General features: G+C 38.1%; 2 protein-coding genes across 15 annotated transcripts in view; one reads left to right on the forward strand and one right to left on the reverse strand.

The window, feature by feature from the left end:
- The window catches only part of siah1 (siah E3 ubiquitin protein ligase 1), a 41,065-nt gene extending 31,122 nt beyond the window's left edge, over window positions 1-9,943 (forward strand). For 10 of the 14 annotated variants that reach the window (XR_011345831.1, XR_011345829.1, XR_011345834.1 and 7 more), the window contains 3 exons: window positions 503-574; window positions 3,195-3,270; window positions 9,855-9,943. The gene's annotated coding sequence lies outside the window, so the exon portion shown is untranslated. Of the gene's footprint in view, window positions 1-502; window positions 575-3,194; window positions 3,271-4,041; window positions 4,104-6,140; window positions 6,235-7,764 lie in introns of all 14 variants that reach the window. The other 4 variants (XR_011345826.1, XR_011345825.1, XR_011345824.1 and 1 more) reach the window with 4 other exon arrangements.
- Window positions 3,399-19,606, reverse strand: part of lonp2 (lon peptidase 2, peroxisomal) — a 41,536-nt gene continuing 25,328 nt past the window's right edge. Inside the window, exons 10-15 of the mRNA XM_069901653.1 lie at window positions 18,974-19,100; window positions 14,297-14,430; window positions 10,349-10,479; window positions 8,471-8,678; window positions 5,421-5,611; window positions 3,399-3,635 (exon numbers count right to left, since the gene is read on the reverse strand). Coding sequence (XP_069757754.1) covers window positions 3,414-3,635; window positions 5,421-5,611; window positions 8,471-8,678; window positions 10,349-10,479; window positions 14,297-14,430; window positions 18,974-19,100 — 1,013 coding nt within the window. The 3' untranslated portion in view covers window positions 3,399-3,413. The remainder of the gene's footprint in view (window positions 3,636-5,420; window positions 5,612-8,470; window positions 8,679-10,348; window positions 10,480-14,296; window positions 14,431-18,973; window positions 19,101-19,606) is intronic.

Genomic DNA, 19,606 nt, shown 5'->3' on the forward strand with positions numbered 1-19,606 from the left:
ATTGATAAAATACTGATTTGATGTCGAGACAGTTATTCCTGCTGCACCACTGACATTCAGCTCAGTCAGTTATTTAGTCCAAGCTGTAATGAAACCTGAAGCTGAGTGGTCTTAACAAACCTAAACTAAACAATTGTGAGCATGTTGTTGGCAACAGTCATGAAGGATGACCACCTTTACAATGCTAATAATTTGGATGCTGAGACCTGTTGAGTTTCTCCACATTAATTAATTGCAGTGGTAATGAATTGCCCAGCTTAAGGGTTCGGGTCTGAAATCCTTTGTCAGATACAGTATGGGTAAAGTGAAAACTTTTTCACTTTAAGAGAAGAATGCATAGAACAAAGGGAATATATTTGACATAGTGAGACTGAATAGGTTAATACACGTGCACTTAAAATTAAAATAATTTTTTGCAAAAATAAAATAGGTTGCACTAAAAGATGTATTTAACTTCTTATTGTGTATGTGTGTGTGTATCTCTCTTTTGCTTTTTACACAGCCACTTCGTTCTGGGATGTTTGCAGCTTTTTTTATGCTAAGCCTGCTGTGTAAAAAGCACGGACACAGAATGGTGAGTCATTCCAGCCCCAGCTTTGTTCCGCCAGCAGAGATAGTAACAGCGCCAGAACGAATGCCGTCTACGTAAAAGGGGAAAAGTGGCACAGTGATGGGAAAGTTTGTGTACCGTATTTTTTATTAGTTTATTTGCTGGTAAGCATTTAAAACTTTGATACTACATGCAAGTAGGACAAGAGGGAAAATCTTTTTAATATCACTGTCCTGTTCTCTCCAGGTAAGTGAATTTTCTGCGTTTCTGAAATCCACCTCCGCATTTTATTAGTGCTCTCACGGCCCACTCTGACTCCCTCTGCTTTTACCATGCAGTGCTAGGATGTTGCTCTGTCAAATTTGGTTCCCATGCTTCCTGCAGTATAGCAGTGGCAGCACATGCCCTGTACTCTCCCTTGGTTCCAAAGTGTTTCCGACGTGTTGCAATGCCTTGCCATTTATGCCAGTGGCTCTCCCTTGTGATTTTAACCGATGTCTATCTCGAAAACCATGTATGAAGAAACAAATGGGAAAGACTAATTGCTTTTAAGGTCAGCTGAAGAAAAACCCCGAGTAATAGATGAACATCAGTGCAAAGAAATAGTTATGGATTGGGCGCAAGTTGGCCAAGGGCACTGCTGGGCATGCTAGGTAATGCCCAAGCATTGCTGGGGCTCAGGAGAACTAAACACTCTGGTTTGAGCATGTCAAGCAGGTACCACCTGGGGGTCTGGAAGGGTTACAGATGGCAGTGTTTGTCTGATATACTGTGCTCAATGTTTTTTTTTAAATTGATTTTGTTTAAAATGACTAGTTTTTTAATGACTTGAAAATGGTAATTTTGTGTGTACATTTTCAAAAATGTTTCAAACCCCAAGGGGTGCTTTGACCCCCACTGTTCGCCTTATGCAAGCGCTTGGCTCTTTTCCTTTTTTTTTTGACCTCACTCACATGCCCAACCCTGCCTGCTCTCTGTTGCTATGGGCTGCTCATGGAGAGGTGTGAGGACAATCATAAAGTGAGACTGGGTCCAGTATCAACCCAGCAAGGTGTCATTCCCAGAACATCACTGATTTGACACTAGGTCTACAAGATTAAGCTGCAATTATATAGCAAAGGTTGATCTGGCTGATAGCGAGTAGTTCACTAGGGAATACCTGACTGGCAGGCACTTGGGGTTTAGCCCATCTAGGATGTGTATGCATGCTCCCATAAGTGCAGAGGTCTGAAATAAGTTGTAGATTAAATAACTGGAGCTGAAATAGTGATGTATCCTCTACTAGACTCAGTTTTGTTAGGTGGATGAAGTGCTGATGTGTTGCTGGGAGGAGAATGAAAGATGATTTAATTCCTAAGTATATAATTCATGGTTTTGACAGGACAGATGTGGGGTGACTGTTGGCCTTTCAAAATAAGGCTTGATCATTCATGAATAAGCTTTTTTTAAAAAAGTATGTATCAAAGGGTACAAAATCTGGAACTCTACAGAAGGAGAGTGGGAATGTTGTTACTGAATCTATTCAAGACAGTCAGACAGACCTTCAATTATTAAGGGAGAGCAGATTAGTGTTAGGGTGTGCCATTGTGATAAAAGACCAGCCCCCACACTAATCCCACTGCCCTGCTCTCAATTGTTCCCAGATGGCTCTAGCCTCCTTATGCTGTGAACAAGCTGGTCTGTGGGTTTGTCTTCAGTCTGAAGCCCACCACCCAACCCCAATAATTACTTAAGGTAGTATGTGAGTGGAAAGGACAAGTTTGAAATACATGGCTAAAGACCAATACTTGCAGTAGATTTTCCCATACTTTTATAAATTGTGCATGTGTTTTTTGATTCTTGCTATGATTTTCCCATGCTCTTCTATTAATTGTTGTTAATAAAAGTAGTGTTTGATCCTGTCCAGACTCATCTCCATCCACGCTGACTCTTCCACAACACAATAACCAGTGCAGGGACTGACAGCCTCCCACCAGCCCCCACACTGATTCCACTGCCCTGCTCTCCCCTAATAGCCCTAATTTCAAATATACAATGCCAGGGGAATATTTTTTTTTGGTGGGGGGGGGGAAAGAAGTGGGTCTAACATGCTGTCAAATCGGTGTTATGTGAGACTAGACGCTGATACTGTTGTGTTTCATGTCCTGCTGCTTTTGCTCCCAGGTTGCTGGTACATACATACACACACTGACCTGCATTATGCAGGCTTTGCTCAGATCTTCCTTGCAGCAATGTCTCAGAATTTCTATATTTAAAAAAAACTATCACGCTCAAGGGTTGTCATCCATCTTCTGGTAGGCATTTACAATTTGTTGATTCACCACATCTTTCCATAGTTGGTTTCTACATATTGTATATAGAAGGGCAGATCTTACACTTATGACATGGTTAATTTTGTCATTCACTGATGGGCAAATCTAATCTATTCTCCCTCTCCACTGATGATGAAGAATAATTTGGACACAACAAAATGGGTTAACATGCAAATGATAAATAAACAAAACACAATTAGGCTTGGATTTTGTATGTAAAATTGTAGTATTAACTTCATAAATTAGCCAAGTCTTGAATAATAAACTAGTAATATAAAGCTCATATCAGATATTAACAATTTTGCTAATCATTTAATATTCTTTATCTCTAGATCAAATAACTTCCAAGTTAATCAAAAGATGCATCTACTGTGGTTGATTTTGTTTTTTCTCCTCTCCTTTGACATGGTAAGTGTTTAGGTTTTACACAGGACCTTTAACAATAATTTGTGCAAGGGTCAATATTAAATCAAGCTCAATAATTTGTGAATAATTGTATGATGTTTGTATTTGTGTTAAACAAACACTGGAAAATATTTTAATTGACAGGCTTACAGTTTACTATTTAAAATACTATGCCTTGATTCAGCAGGAAATCCTCCATCAAATGCAGCATTGAGTACATCATCCAAGCAAAAAGCAGTTACAAACTCCAGATCTTCTCTCATGTTGGCAGGAATCTCATCAAGATCTTTTTCATTTCTCTTTGGAAGTATGACTCTCTTCAGACCAGCTCTATGTGCAGCTAAAACTTTATCCTTTATTCCACCCACCTATTACAAACCAAAAATTCAAGATTTTCAGCAAAATTCAAAATTCTAATTTCTCAAATTGCTGGAATATGAACTTGATTTTGAATTAATCCTACATGAATAATGGACATTTCCACTCCTTAATGAAGACAAACTATTTCTTACACATTCCCACTAGATTTCAAATCTTAAAGCCCTGGTCACCAGGTCTGTCTTGCAGGTTTACATTTATAGAGTTATGAATTATGGTGATCTTGCATCTGAAATATCTTAATTGATCAAGATTTTAAAAAGTAGAAAAACACTACAAGAGTAGGAGTAAAAGATACAAGTGATGTCAATTTCTAAACAAGATTGCACCTGACAAGAACTCTGAGGCAATAAAAACTGATTATATTCACTAATAAGATGTAATTTTGAATTTCAGAGGTAGATAGAATGTGTTACATAAAGTGAGTAGATCCCAGGATTCTTGGCATGACTGACCAGGTATTGATTTCAAAATAACTGATAGATAGGATTAAATTAATTTAAACATTTATATTAAAATGTTCAATTATAAAATGGTTACAACACAGGAAATCCATTTGGCCTATTGTGTGCCCTCCACGAAAACTCTTGTTCGACCCTCCTCACCTATTTCCATGCAAATTTTTCTCCACTCTTATTTATCCAATTCAGCACAACTGAAGGCAGTGCATTTCAGATTCCAAAGACACGCTGCATGACCGTTTTCCTCATCACTTTGTTTTATTCATAACCTCCCATCATCTCTTATGCGAACCCTTCATTTTATACACCCATCAAATATCCTCTCCGTCTTCCAAAGAAAACATTCCCTTCCGTGTTAAACTAATTTTCCTGCATCCTTTTTACTGCCTTGACATTCTTCCTATAAAGTGGCAAGACCAGTTTTAAAAAGGTAAAAATGTTTACACATTACAGTTCTATTGACAAATTCCAGAATTGTATATACCTTTGGATTGCAGATGCTGTAAAACTATAACTGCTTTCTCAGTGCATTCTGCCTATTTGAATAATTTGTAGACATCATCTATTCCTGCATCATTGAATACTTTTATTCTCTATCGGTTCTTCCTACCAAACTTCATTACCTCCAATTTATTTGCTACAAGTCTGCCTATTCCACCATCCATATATTTTGCTTCAACCCATCATCCTCTTCATAATTCTGATAAGTTTGCCCTTGTGTCTAGGTTAATAATAATGATCACTGTGTGCCACAATTTGCATTTCTTCAATCAAAAAAACATTTGTTCACCATTTTTTCCTATGCTATCACTCATGATTCAACTTTATTAATACATCCAAAAAGTAATCTCAAAGGCCTTCTGGAAGTTTATGTAGTATAGCATAACATGATCAAAAAATGTATCAAATTGGTTAATCACAATTTGCCCTTAAATCAGTGGTGGATTGGCTTAATTTTCCTCCAGTTAACCATTAATGTATCATTGCACATCAATGTTTCTGAAAGCTTTTGCCCCTATTCCCTACTGTGTTGCTTAGTTCAAAAGTTTGAAAAAAAGTCTGGTCCCAAGCATTTCAGATACAGGGTACTGTGTTATAAAAGCACCATCATCAGTCCAAAGTTATCAGCATCTCTCCTATCCAGATTCATGTGATGGTGGTCTAGACTTGAAAGAATCCAAATTATTGACATAAATATCAGAAAAAGGAACACATTTTAAAATGTAGTTTGTCAATTAAAACTTGAATCATCAGATTCTATGGTGAAATGTAATAAATTTACCAGCAAGTTGCTCCAGAAATTTTAATACTTACAGGGAGGACAAGGCCTCGGAGCGTTATTTCCCCTGTCATAGCCACATCCGAACGTACTAAGTAGCCACTGAACAGGGAAGCAAGGCAGGTTACTATAGTAACTCCTGCAGATGGTCCATCTTTTGTGACAGCTCCAGCTGGAAAGTGCAAATGTATGTCTGTGTTGTCAAGGAGATCAAAGCTTCCAGCAGCTAAATGTAGACAGAAAAAAGTTTCTGATCATCACCCAAACATTATTCCTGTACAAAATCAAATGATCTTTTGAGAAAAGTACATTTCTGCAGGAATTTGAGTTGTGCAGTTTTTACATAATGAAGGGTTCAGTTCTTGGCTTAGATTGGCATTGTATCTTGTGAGTAGAACACAAGAAATGGAAGCAGGAGTAGACCATCTAGCCTGTCAAGCCTGCTCTGTTATTCATTGAGATCCTGGCACATCTGCCTTTTCCCCAAATCCTTTAATTACTTTACTATGTAAAAATCTATCCAATCTTGTCATAAATGTATTTACTGAAGCAGCTTCCACTGTTTCAGCGAATTCCATAGATTCACCACCCTCTGGGAAAAGCAGTTATCCTCCTCCCTGTCCTGAATCTACTACCCTGAATCTTGTGGCTGTGTCTTCTTCTGGTCTCCCCTATCAATGGAAATAACATTAACCTCTATGCCTTTCATAATTTTATGTTTCTAAAGGAACCCTTCTCATTCTGACACATTCTAGCGTCTACAATCCCAGACAATTCAATCTCTCCTCATAGGCTAACCCCCTCATCTCTGGAATCAACCTGGTGAACCTCCTCTGCACTGCCTCCAAGGTCAGTATATCCTTCCTCAAGTATGGAGACAAGAACTCAATGCAGTACTCAAGATGCAGCCTCACCAGTACTTTCAGTTGCAGCATGCCCTCCCTGCTCTTAAATTCAATTTCTCGCATTGAAGGCCAACATTCCTTTTGCCTTCTCGATAGCCTACAGCAACCAACCTTTTGAGTTTCATGCACAAGCACTCCCAAGTGCTTGTGGATGGCATTATACTGCAATTGCTTGCCATTTAAATAAATAAAATCTTATATTTTTTCCTTCCAAAGTGGGTAACCTCACATTTACCAACATTTGTACTTTACCTGCCATTCCCTTGGTTACTCAGTTAAACTATCCCTATCTCTTTGCAGAATCTCTGTCTCCTCTGCACAATTTGCTTTTCCATTCAAATTTAGTGCCATCAGCAACTACACTCTGTCCCCTCTTCCAGATCATTTACGGACATCACGAGCAGTTGCAGACCCAGCACCAGCCTCTGCGGCACACTATCAACTGCCAACCAGACAAATACCCCTGTATCCCAACTGTCTGCTTTCTATTGGTTAACCAATCCTCTATCCCTGCTAATAGATCACTCCCAACTCTATGCATCCTTGTCTTTTAACACATCTCTGCTGAATCCAAGCTGTGTCTGCCTCATGATCTATTTCACTCCAGAGGTTTGGCTATTTTTCCAACTGCAGATGTTAAGCTAACAGGTCTATATTTCCCTGACTTTAGTCTACATCCTTTTTTTTTAAATAGTTGGGTAACATTCATCTTTCAATCCATTGGGTTCTGTCCAGAGAATGCTGGTAAGTTATCCCCAAAACCTCTATTTTCTGCCACTTTCAGCATGCTGGGAAGCATTCCATCAGGACCAGGGGACTTTCCTATCTTTAGGCCCTCAACTTTTCTGAGTACTACCTCTTCAGTAATGGCTCTTACATCCATAACATCTGACTTTGGCATGTTAGATGTGTCCTCCACTGTGAAGACTGACACAAAATTATACCCATTTCCTCATTACCCAATATCAATTTTCCCCTTCACCGTTGCCACCCTTTTGCACTTTATATAATTATTAAAAAAATTACTGTCAGTTTTTATATTTTTGTGCTAATCTTTTCTCATATTATTCTTTCCCTCTTTTCATTGATTTCTTTGTTGGCCTTTCTTAATCTTCTAGCTTCCCACTGCTCTTGGCAACTTTGTACACAAACTTTTAGTTTGATGCCTTCATTTATTTCCTTTATTATCTAAGGCTGGCTGTCCCCACCTTTATTGTCCTTGCTTTTAATTGTAATATACTTCTGTTGAGCACCATGAAAAATCTCTTTGATGGTCTTCCACTGTTCCTCAACTGTCTGCCCATATAGCCTGCATTCCCAGTCTACCTTTGCAAATTCTCCCTCATCTCTTCGTAGTTTCCCTAGTTGAGACTGAGCCCTCCATTTGTATTATAAACTCAATTATACTATGATCCCTCTTTGCACAATGACTCCTAACTACTAAATCAGTAATTTTACCCTTCTCATTGCACAGGACCAGCTCCAAGATGGCACATTCTCTTGTCGGTTCAGAAAGAAAACCATTACATGTGCATTCTAAGAAGTCCTCCTCAAGGTGGCCTTGACCAACTTGATTCACCCAGTCTATGTGCATGTTAAAGTCCCCCACGATAACTGCTGTTCTATCCTTGCATGCCTCCGATATTTCTTGGTTTATTGTCTGTGCCATTGTAATATTGTTGGGTGGCCAATAGACAACTCCACTATTCCTAATCTCTACTCAAATGGATTAATAAGCATTTTGCTCCTCAGATCTTGTATCATTTATTACTATTGCATTGATCTTATCCTTAACAAGAAACACTATCCCACCGCCCTGACCGTCCCTCCTTATCATCTGATATCCTTGGACATTTAATTCCAATCCTCTCCATCCTGCAACTGTTTCTGCAATGGCCATTAAATCAAATTGGGGAATATTTAAGGATTTCTTTTTTTAAAAAAAGGCTTGTTTCTTCCAGACTAATTGGAATTTTTAAAAATGAGAATACAATTTTGATTTTTACCACAGTGTGCAGCTAGATATTTGAATGGAAAATGTTATTTATTTGAAAAAGTGAGTAGCTGTATTTAAGCTTCATTTACATCACATCTTGGGAAAAGTTACGGTTAAATCTTTAACAATAGGAGGTTGCCGACATTTTTTCAACTATTCTTCAGCGTGAATTTCTTTTACATACCATTTGTTAAATGGTATTTCTTAGCATTGCTGCGTAACCAACTTATTGCGAGATGAGCTGATTCCTTCATAACATCTCCTAACTGCCCTGTCAAAGTGAGCTGACCCTCTCCTTCCATTCGACTTGCTTCCACAAACATAATCTCTCCACCCAATGGTGTCCAAGCCAAACCTATTGCCACCCCAGGCTGGCTCAGGCGCTGGGATACCTGTGTAGCAAAATAAAGAGTTGAATGTCAAATTATCAAGAAACAGTAATGCTTTAAAGTTAGATGTACTGCCTCATTTTACCTTGCAATACAAGGCGGTGTCTTAAGATAGCAGCCTCTATCCCCAGGCCATCCCCTCTTAATTCTACTACCATTGGGAAGGAGGTATAGGAACCTGAAGATGGAGCACAAATACAGCTTCTTCCCCACTGCTATCAGATTTCTGAATGAAACACAGACACCATCTTATTTTCTCTTTTCTTGCAGTATTTTGAAATGTCGTTTATAGAAATATTTGCATTGTAATGCTACCACAAAACAATAAATCTGAAGGCAAAGTGTCAGATCCAATAGCTTATCTATATTTTTTGAAATTATGGTAGGGCTGCTACATTTGGGTCAGAAGAAGAAAAATCAGGCAATTCCATAAATTGGTCAAATCAGAACTTGTTCAATGTGGCCATGGAATGTATGGAAATCAAATTTTCCTTTCACATGAAGCTATTTTGGTAGAGGGTTGGTACAAATATCAAGTTGGTATTTAAGAGTACATTCAAATTCACAATAGAGTAAGAGAGAGACAAACAAAGCCTCAAGCTTCATTTACCAAAAAAAAAGTAATCTGGAGCCTAAGCAAAAGATATGATACTTGAAATCTGAAATAAAAATACAATTCCTCAAATCTGAAGTCGGGCACTTTCTCTAGAGAGGAAATGCATTTCTTTCTTGGTTTTTATGAAGGATTGCAGATCAAATACACTTTCTATTTCTCTTTCCACAAATGTTATCTGACTTCCATAGGTTTTCTAGCATTTTCTGTTAACATTTATCAATGACCTTTTAACAATACTTAATTCCTTGAGATTTAATTCTAAGTGGGGAAAAAGTCATCTGACATTTAGTTAAAAAAAGACAATGGTGTGATACAAAGTTAAGGAACAAGAAAATATCGAGGCAAAATAGTCTTGTTTGTCTTTGTTTAGCGTGAATTTGACATCGGTGCAATTACTTAGTATGCCACTGTTACTATTATCCAAAGAATTCTGCAAAATGTCTGGCTCTAAGGGTTTCAAATAAAAGATTATGTACCTGTACTTCCAAATAGCTTACTGGTCAAGTTGAAGTCGGGACATTCCTATTCATCTTTCTCTATTTAACATTGTTTATTTTTCCTAGAATACCTCACAATAACTGTTACCAAGATGCCATTTCAACCAACCAACAAGCTGTGTAATGAAATACATGATTAAAAAAAAAATCTTAAAGTTTTGTCTTTTTGCGAATCTAATCACATTAGCAAGAATCTGTTGAATAAATCAAATGAACACGATTCCATGTCTTTTGCGCAAGAACAGAACTTGATAGAAGCAAAATGGCATCATAGGAGAAAGAAAATTCATTTTCACCCCCTCTGACAAATATGTTGTTGATCTTTCAAAGATAATATAAGCTTAGCATTGACTGAGTTCACCCATAATGCTTATTTAAAATTTAAGTGGATGTCTAAGCTACTTGATTTAACAGCATAAAAAGTTTTTAAAAAAAAATAAACGTGCACAATTCAAGTTTGACAATGATTTTCATGAATATTCTGATGGAATTTTCAGGAAGATCCTTCTAATGCAATTACCTAACTTGACAAAATAATAGAAGTATAAATTCAATCCTACCTCCATTTCATAAATTGGGGGTCCCAGAATGTCTTTCAACGCATGCCTATCAATCACAATGGGCATTTCAGGTGGCAGCGCAACATCAGTGATGGAGTCATCTTTGGTTTCCTCACAGACACTCTCTTTGTCTTTTACATAGCAAAAATTAAGTTAGCAAATTTATAAAGACTTTTCACTAGCAGAGAAGTAGATTATATAAAACAAAAAAAAATCATGAACTTAAGAAGGATTAAAGTCAAGAACTTGGAACATCAAAACATTTCAGTGAAAGTTTAGTACACAGAACTTTGCTATGGAGAAGGAATGTATTCCATATACTAACCTATTAAATATAATTGTCTCCAAGTAAGTGCTCTATAATACCTAGTTTTACTATAAATCTTCTTGTATGTTATTAAAAGTTCATAACTGTCAAATGTCTGAAAATGCAGGATTATTCCTGGTCACTTTTTGAATACTTGAGTTTAGATTCCGCTGCATTGTAAGTATACATCTAGCATATACCCAACTAATTAAATGTATTCTATCAAAATAAAATCATAAAAAAAGAAAAGTCTTTAAAATGCAGGGAACATATGGATTGCTAATTTTTGTTTTACAGTCCTGGTCACATTTTTTATCATGTTTATTAGGAATCTGCTCTTTCTTGCGTTCCATGTTCCTGTGATTTTTAAAGCAATTTAAATGTGGTGAATGAAGAGGAATGTGGTGGAATACAGAAGTAGTTTTTTTGCATTGCCAGAAATTGGTCCTTATGAATTAAATAGTGTCTGCAAGTTCGCTTGACTTAAGATCTAACGTTATTTAAAGCCTGAAAATTTGTCCCTGGTTCATGTCCATATTTCTCAATTGGAATTAGTTATATATTAAGTGAAGTACATAAAGGGTTTATGTGGCAGCTGCAAAGTTATCAACTTCCTTTTTAATTAAAATTGTCTTCCATACTTTTATATGCAAACCACTTGCTAAAGTTTAATGTTGAATTGAAACTAAATGTAGTCATCAGTTTAATTGTCTTGAAAACAGATGTTCTCTGTTTTCAAAAACCTAATTAAAATGCTATAGTTTTGAAACTCTGGGCTAATGACCTGCTCTTATGAAAACAGGATATTCTGCCATTATATCATAATTAGACTAACATTGAAGTGCAGTCAAAAGCCCAGCAATGACCTCTTGTGATGTAATTATTTATGTGTGAATTACCTCCAAAAATGCTCATTGTTACATCTTCTCAGGAAAATCCAGGCCAATGCCGTAAAACCCCAACAAATGACACCCTTGCAACCAGTCTCCATATTTTCCTACTATTGGATCGTATGCCCTATGACTGCTCCAATATATTTTTGATTCACTTCTTAAAAAATGATAGATAATTCTACAGCTTTTTTTTTAAAGTGAACCAGGTAAGTTTAATGAGAGCACAAGAAAGATTACCAAATGACCTTAACCTACATTCAACTCCAAACACACTGCCTAATTGACATCTAACTCTGATTCAGAACCTAACATTTGATGAAAATTTTGAGCAGCAAGTCAGGAGTGTTAATTTTCAAGGGTGGGCCAGAACAAAAAACTTATTAAATAGCTCCCATTGTGGAAGGAAACTATTATTAGTAAATCTCATAAACCACTAACGTTACAAGAAGTAAAAATTCCAAGTCATTTTAACATGCACCCACAGTACAATATCTTGGCGGAAATCATGAATGGCGTAGCAGTCAGCACAACGCCTTTACAGTGCCAGCAATTGGGACAGGGGTTCAAATCCCGTGCAGTCTGTAAGGAGCTATTACGTTCTCCCTGCGTCTGCATGGGTTTTTCCCGGGGGCTCTAGTTTCTTCCCACCATTTGAAATGTACCAGGGCTTGTAAGTTCATGGGCCAAAATGGCCTGTTACTGTGGTGACCGTCTAAATTTAAAATAACTTAAAATCTATTGAAATGTTAGTAGTTAAGCAGAAAACTCAGGATATTCACTATTATTTAATGAAATGACAACTTTAAAGTAAGCTTTATCCCACAATTTTGCTGCCTGGATTTTCCCTTTCATGTATACAGGTAATTGACTATATGAAATCTTTGACATCTATAAACAATGTTATCAAGTAGACTGAACAGCCAACAAGTTACAAAAGTAAAAAGCACATTCTTTTTATATTAAAAATGTATAGAACATATCAGAAATTAAGATAATGCAAAATCAGAACTTTTAAAGAAATTATTAATTATTTTTGAAACTAGGGAATAAGATTCCACACGAAATTTCATTTTCAGCTGGAATAACAGATTAATAGGCTCTTAAAGTATCAATTGCCCTTCAATTAAATAAGACAAAATAATTTTTTCCCTAACACCCTTAAGGCCATCTGCCTCCTTCATACACCCATCGACTGTGGCCAAATACCGTTCCAACTTTTATAGAATTGCAGATGAAAGCTGTTGTGGCCAGGTCTCAAACAATAAGTCAGAAAGCAGAAGAAAGATGGAGGGACAACAAACTCCCTCAATGCCAACAAGAAAAAGGAGCTGGCCATGGGCTTCAGGGTGGAACTCACTGCTCATCAATGTGGAACAGTAGACAACTTTTAAGTTCTTGGAAGTAAACATGTCCAACCACAAAGAAATTATGCCCAAAAAAAAAACACACCAGCAAAACCACAATACACTGCAGAGAATTGTGAACGCAGTTCAGACCATCATCTAAGCCTCCATCAACTTCAGATATACTTCCCATTCCTCGGAAAAGCAGCCAACATATTAGAAGATTCTCCTCTCCCCCCCACCCCCCCCCCCAAAATCGGGAAAAAATTGCACGTGTGAGATCACGCATCAGTTTCCTATTGGTGTCAGAACTCTTGAACAAATCTCATACGTTGCCTTTGCTGCTCTGTTCCTACTGATCTCCCTCCACAATTCTGTACACTGTACCACATGCGAGTTGTCCAGCTAGACTGCTCACAAAACAAAGTATCAATATACCTCAGTATAGATAACAAATAGTTTGAAAAATATTTCTGTCAGAAATTCTAAAGTACTCAATGTGGCGTAAAATATCACATTTAGCACCACCATCTGGATAGTAGAAACTGCTGTTTAACCACACACTGACAAAAGGCAAAGGAGGAAAAACCCAACACCCAACCCCAACCAACAAATTTTCCCTTGCAACCGCTGCAATCGTGTCTGCCTGTCCCGCATCGGACTTGTCAGCCACAAACGAGCCTGCAGCTGACGTGGACTTTTTACCCCCTCCATAAATCTTCGTCCGCGAAGCCAAGCCAAAGAAAAAAAAAGTGATGAATGGATCATAAGCGTCACAAAATGTAAAAAGAGCTTCAGATCTCAAACCATATGCTCAAAAGAACTGTGGTCAATCCCCATTCTTAGCTCAAGATGGATTTTTTCCTCAAAAACTAATAATCAGGTCAATAACCCTCATATCTCTAATACTATTCAATACTAATTTCTCCAATAATATGACCAAAACTTATCACAGCAGTCCTGAGGGGCCTCATGAAGACGGCCCGCTTTCAATGTCCTTAAAATGCACCAAAATCTTTTATTTAACCAATAATTCTATCTCCATAGAGCTTGTACATGAGCTTTATGTCAAGCTCACAGATGTTTTAAAAAGCAATCACATTGCTTTTGTTAAAATTCCATATTTAATTTCTCCAAATCCCCACCTTTATACCATTGCTTTGTTCTATTTTGGTTAACATGATCTAATTTGGTGTTATTTACTTCATGGAATCCTGGACAATATTCAATAAAGGCATTAAGGAAAAAATAGTTTAAATACAATTAGCATTTAATATCTATCTTTCAATATCTTGCCAATCTACCTACTGCAGGAGAATGCATTTTATGAATTCTGTTAACATTAGTTCCCAATTTTTAAAGTTCAATGACTTTTTCCCCCGCCTAAAAATTCTTGCTTTCTCACCTTCTTTCTCAGTTATTGGTGGGCAATTAGATTTGGTAACCTTGTGTTGAGTTTCTGCCACTTTTACAGCCACAGCTCGACAAATGGCACCTATCTTCCGTTCAAGGGACCGTACTCCTGCCTCTCTGGTATATCTGTAAAGAGAGATTTCTTTCAAAAGAAAATATTTAATTTATTTTGACTCACAAACATTCATTATAAATTTCGAGAGGGTGCTGAAGGTAAGAAGAGCCTCGAGCAATGAAGGCTTCCTGGCCATGTTGGAGGTTTGGATCTGGAGCTCGGGTGCCAATGAACCAAACAGGAGCCTGCAGCTGACTCTCTTTTGCTTCTTTCTATCATACTGCAAGGGGCACTGGGCAATACTAATGGCAGTTCTGTCTCCCGGCAGGCTAAGGTTAATGTAGATCATGTATGTTACATTCTTAATGTATTATGTGATAATAAAAGGAACCTTAAACCTTAAGTTAACAATGCACCTGGAGTCAAAACTATTAACAAAATGTTACATCCCATGTTACATTCTTTAATAGTTTGCTTGATTAGAAGCGCTTTGTTTTCTTAGAAATTTATCAGTATCAAAATAGAAACCAGAATGAGAATCACAGCATTTAAGTGGCCCATTTTCAAAAGCATTTCAATGGAAGTTGATGGTCAAGATAGTTTAAAATCCCACCAAAAAATGTGCTTTTATGACCAAAATTTTATTTTTATCATCATTGCTGCAAAAACTTAGATGATGCTACACAGGAATTCAAGATTTCTGCATGAAATTACCATAAGCAAAACACAAAAAGCTGGAGGAACTCAACGTGAGTCAGGCAACATCCAGGGAAGCCAAAAAAAAATCAAGAAATGGGCAGACACCTGAATGAAAGTATGGGCGGGTCGTGGGGGTGCAGCAGAAGAGGGGGAAGGAGCACAGGTAATGTGAATGCAGGTGGAAGAATAAGAAGTGAGCTAGATTGTAATAGGAAGAGGCTGAGGAAGATGCACAATGATTAGAGGAAGAAAAGGAAGGGGGTGGAGAGCTGGTGTGGGTGAGAGGGTTCAGGGGAGGGAAAGAGGATGAATGGGGCCAGGCAAAGAAGAGGAAGCAAAGCAGTAGGGGGGGGGGGGGGGGGGGAGAAACTATTGAGAAAATAAGTGGTGCGGAGCAAAAATTTTAGATTTTGATGATGCCATCTTGTTGGAGACTGCCAAGATGCAATACAAGGTACTTTTCCTCCAATTTTCGTGTGGCAGTACAGTAGGCCATAAACAATGTCAATATGGGAATGGGAAGTGGAATACAGGAAAGACTGCAGGAGCATCGGAAGAGGAATGAGAGTCTTGTTAGATGAGTGTTAGAAAAGAGTTCAAAAAGAGCGCAAAGTTGGGACTCGGGGTTTTTTTGAATCACTGGAGTGTCGAAGGAGGAAGAGAGTCTTGTCAGAGAAGTGAGCATTAGAGAAGCAGTTTACAAAATGCGGAGGGCAAAGGGTTAAGCAGAATGTTGATTAGCAGGGACAAATAAGAGGGGTAACTAAAGAGGAGTAGCCATGAGAAGCAGCCAGTGAGTGAATGGCACAGTGAAGGAGTGGAGCTTTGAGGCTTTGGTGAGCAGACGCTCGCTTCCAGAGAGGTAAGATTGGCAAGTTTCTTTAATTAATTTAACTTAGGAGTAGTTAATGGAGGCAGTAGCTAGGGCAGTCCAGTGCTCCATTTGTAGAATGTGGGAAGACAGGAACAGCATGTTTGTTCCTGATGACTACACCTGCAAAAGGTGCATCCAGCTGCAGCTCCTAACAAACTGAGTTGGGAACTGGAGCTGGATGAACTTCAGATCTTATAGGAGGCAGAGGTAGTGATAGACAGAAGTTTCAGGGAGGCAGTCACCCCTAAAAGTCAGGAGATAGGTAACTGGGTGACCGTCAGGAGAGGAAGGAGAAGAGGCAGAAGGAGCAGAGCACCCCTGTGGCTTTTCCCTCAACAAGTATAGTTTTAGATACTGCTAGGTGGGGGGGAGGGGGGTGGGTGGTGGGGTTGGAAAACAATCTACCAGTGACAAATCAAGGTCTCTCTGGCTCAGAAGGGAAGGGGGGAGAAGAGGAGAGCTATGGTAATTAAGACTCGTTGGTTAGGAGAGATGTTCTGTGAATGAGATTGAGACTCCCGAATGGTATGTTGCCACCCAGGTGCCAGGATCAGGTACGTCTCTGATCGAGTTCATAGCATTCTGGAGGGGAAGGGTGAGCAGCCAGATAATGGAGTCCAATTGGGGATCAACGATTTACACAGGAGTAGGAAAGAGGTCCTGAAGCGGGAATATTGGGAGCTATGAAAGAAGTTAAAAATCCAGGTAATCTCTGGATTGCTGCCTGTGCCATGTTCCAGAGGGTAGAAACAGGAAGTGTGGCAGATGAATGCATGGCTGAAGAGTTGGTGCCAGGAGCAGGGGTTCAGATTTGTGGATCATTGGGATTTCTTCTGGGGAAGGTCTGACCTGTACAAAAAGGACAGGCTGCACCTGAACTGGAGGGGGATCAATATTCTGGTGGGCAGGTTTGCTAGAGCTGTTGGGGAGGGTTTAAATTAGTTTGGCAGGGGTGTGAGAATCAGAAACTAGGGTGGAAGGATGAAAGAATGATGCTATGTGCACAGAGTTGGTGAGGAAGGACAGGCAGGGGGCAAAACATAAAGGTAATCAATTAGAGGGTTTAAAATGTGTCTCTTTCAATGCTAGGAGTATTAGGAATGAACTTAGAGCATGGATCAGTATGTGGAACTACAATGTGGTCATTACAAAGACTTGGCTGGAGGAAGGGCAGGATTAGCTGATTTGTACTGGGATTTAGATGTTTTAAAAGAATAGGATGGGATGTAGCAAGTGTGGGGATCTGGGGGGAAAGAGTAGCATTACTGGTCAGGGATAGTATGGCTACAGGAAGGGAGGATGCTGCAGAATACATAACAAATTGTACTGCAACTTATTATAGTTTGTGGCATCAATTTACAAACACTGCAGGAATCATAACATCATTTCAGGCACCAAAAAAAATGAATTAATGACTGCCCCCAAGTAGCCAAAGCTGCAGCTGTTAAAACCAAGATATTATTCCTCAAAGACAGATTTGAGAACAATAGAATTATTAAAAACATTTATTCCCTGCATTTCCTTTAATCATTTAAAAGATCTTCTTAAATATTTCATCATTAGTATTCTCAGATACATATGGAGAAGGGGAGTCCGAGTTAAAATTTAGAAATGATGCACGGAGAACAGAAAAGATTTCAAACTCAGATAAACCTCCAAAAACAGACCGGCTTATAAGTGCAGGCAGCCTTCAGATTACATAAAAGTTCAGTTCCTGAAAATTCCCTGTAAAAGGATTATTCTGTCTGCTGTCAATAGCTACATATACTGTTGCGCATATTGCATAGAATTGTTTTGTTTCATGGAATTTTATTATGTTCATTCTAATGGTCTGAGAATATCGATGACATCCTACATGACTGCTTCAAGTCTGTAGGATGTCATTGATATGGAGACTTTTTTTTGTGTTGCTTCAGTTTTCCAGCATCTTCAGTCTCTCCAAAATAGCTACGAGATTGGTTTCAACTTCTGAAAATAAATAACGCAGTCACCTTCGTTCTCCTTCACATTTAACTTGGCGTCCTCCAAAGCAAGATTCTAATATTTGTCAGAAACCAGCTTGAATAGAATACATAACAAATTGTACCACAACTTATTATAGTTTGTGGCATAAATTTACAAACACTGCGGGAATCATAACAGCATTTCAGACACCAAAAAAAAATTTACTAATGAGTATTCAACAATTCGGCAAAAATCTTTAATACATTACCGCATCACTGCCTTCATCAGCAAGTGTGTAGAAGACAGTGTAACCAAGAAAGCAATCGGAAACTATGGATAGATCAGAATGTTGACTCACTTCTGAAGGCCAGGTTGGTGGTATTCAAGTCAGGAGACCTAGACCTCCACAAAAAATCCAATTACGAAGTCCAAAAGCCCATTACAGAAGCCAAGAGATGGTTCTGCAGAATTGTATACTGGAACTAAATTGTTCCACCAATAAAAATAAATTAATCATCATATCTGGTTTCTGTAATTTCATCCTCAATAATTTGTCTTTACAATTCCATATGTATGATTTACTCTTTGCATCAGGTGGTACTTTAATACACATTATGACTATTCAGACAACCCCTTTGTAATGGCCATTTGGGTAATGGAAATTCTCATTACAAAGTTCACATCATACACAAAATGTTGAAATATGGAATAAAATTCACTCTCGTGAAATTTGTGTGGGGGGAGGGGGGGAATAAATAAACCACCATTACTTGACATGTGCAGATGACAGAGCTTTGCAGTACAAAAGTGAAAGGATTGTTCTGATCAACAATAAGTTGGTGAATGCCTAATAGAAGTTACTTGCTCATTTAGATTATTAATTGTTGCAAGGTTTTAATTTTTTCCCCCAAAACATAAACAACAGCTGTACTTCAAGAATCCCATTTGATAAATTTAAATTTTTTTTAAAAAATGAACAATTTAGCACCCCAGTTTCTTGTGTCAAAGAAGTCTAATACTCATATGGCCTGGGAGAATCTAACAATTATTAAAGCTTGTGTTTTTAAAATAAATTCTTGCCCATAAATATTAATGACCTGCTGATGATGCCTTCAGTTGCTTCCTGTTGAATTTGAATCTGTTGTGGTGTTAGTCCATGTAGCTCTAATTGTTTAGGAATCAAATGCCGATGAGCAATTTCCATCTTCTCCTCCTGAATGTAACCTAATATTGAAAAAATAGATGAATTAAAATTAAATCTAATGACAAACATACAATTTATCTACACATACATATAAAAATAAACTTCCTTTGCTTCTCTTTTGTAAATCATGAAATTCCTCAAGAGAAGGGAATATTTTAAAATCTCCACTCAACCTGCAATGTTCCTTTAAAGCAGTGGTTCTCAACCTTTTTCTTTCCACTCGCATAACCACTTTAAGTATTCCCCATGGCATAGGTGCTCTGTGATTAGTAAGGGATTGCTTAAGGTAGTATGTGGGTGGAAAGAAAAAGTTTGAAAACCAGTTTTAATCGTACCTAACTGACTCGTTATGTGCACGGTTTCACAACTCCAAAAGAAATTGGCCAATGACAATTTTTCTCAAGCAAAATATTTCAGTAACAATTGGGTCTGGAGCAGTGGTTCTCAGCCTTCCCTTCCCACTCACGTACCACCTTAAGCAATCCCAGAGCACTTGTGGCATAGGGATTACTTAAAGTGGTTATGT

This window comes from Narcine bancroftii, chromosome 10 (genome assembly GCF_036971445.1).
Source record: "Narcine bancroftii isolate sNarBan1 chromosome 10, sNarBan1.hap1, whole genome shotgun sequence".
Lineage (NCBI taxonomy): Eukaryota > Metazoa > Chordata > Chondrichthyes > Torpediniformes > Narcinidae > Narcine > Narcine bancroftii.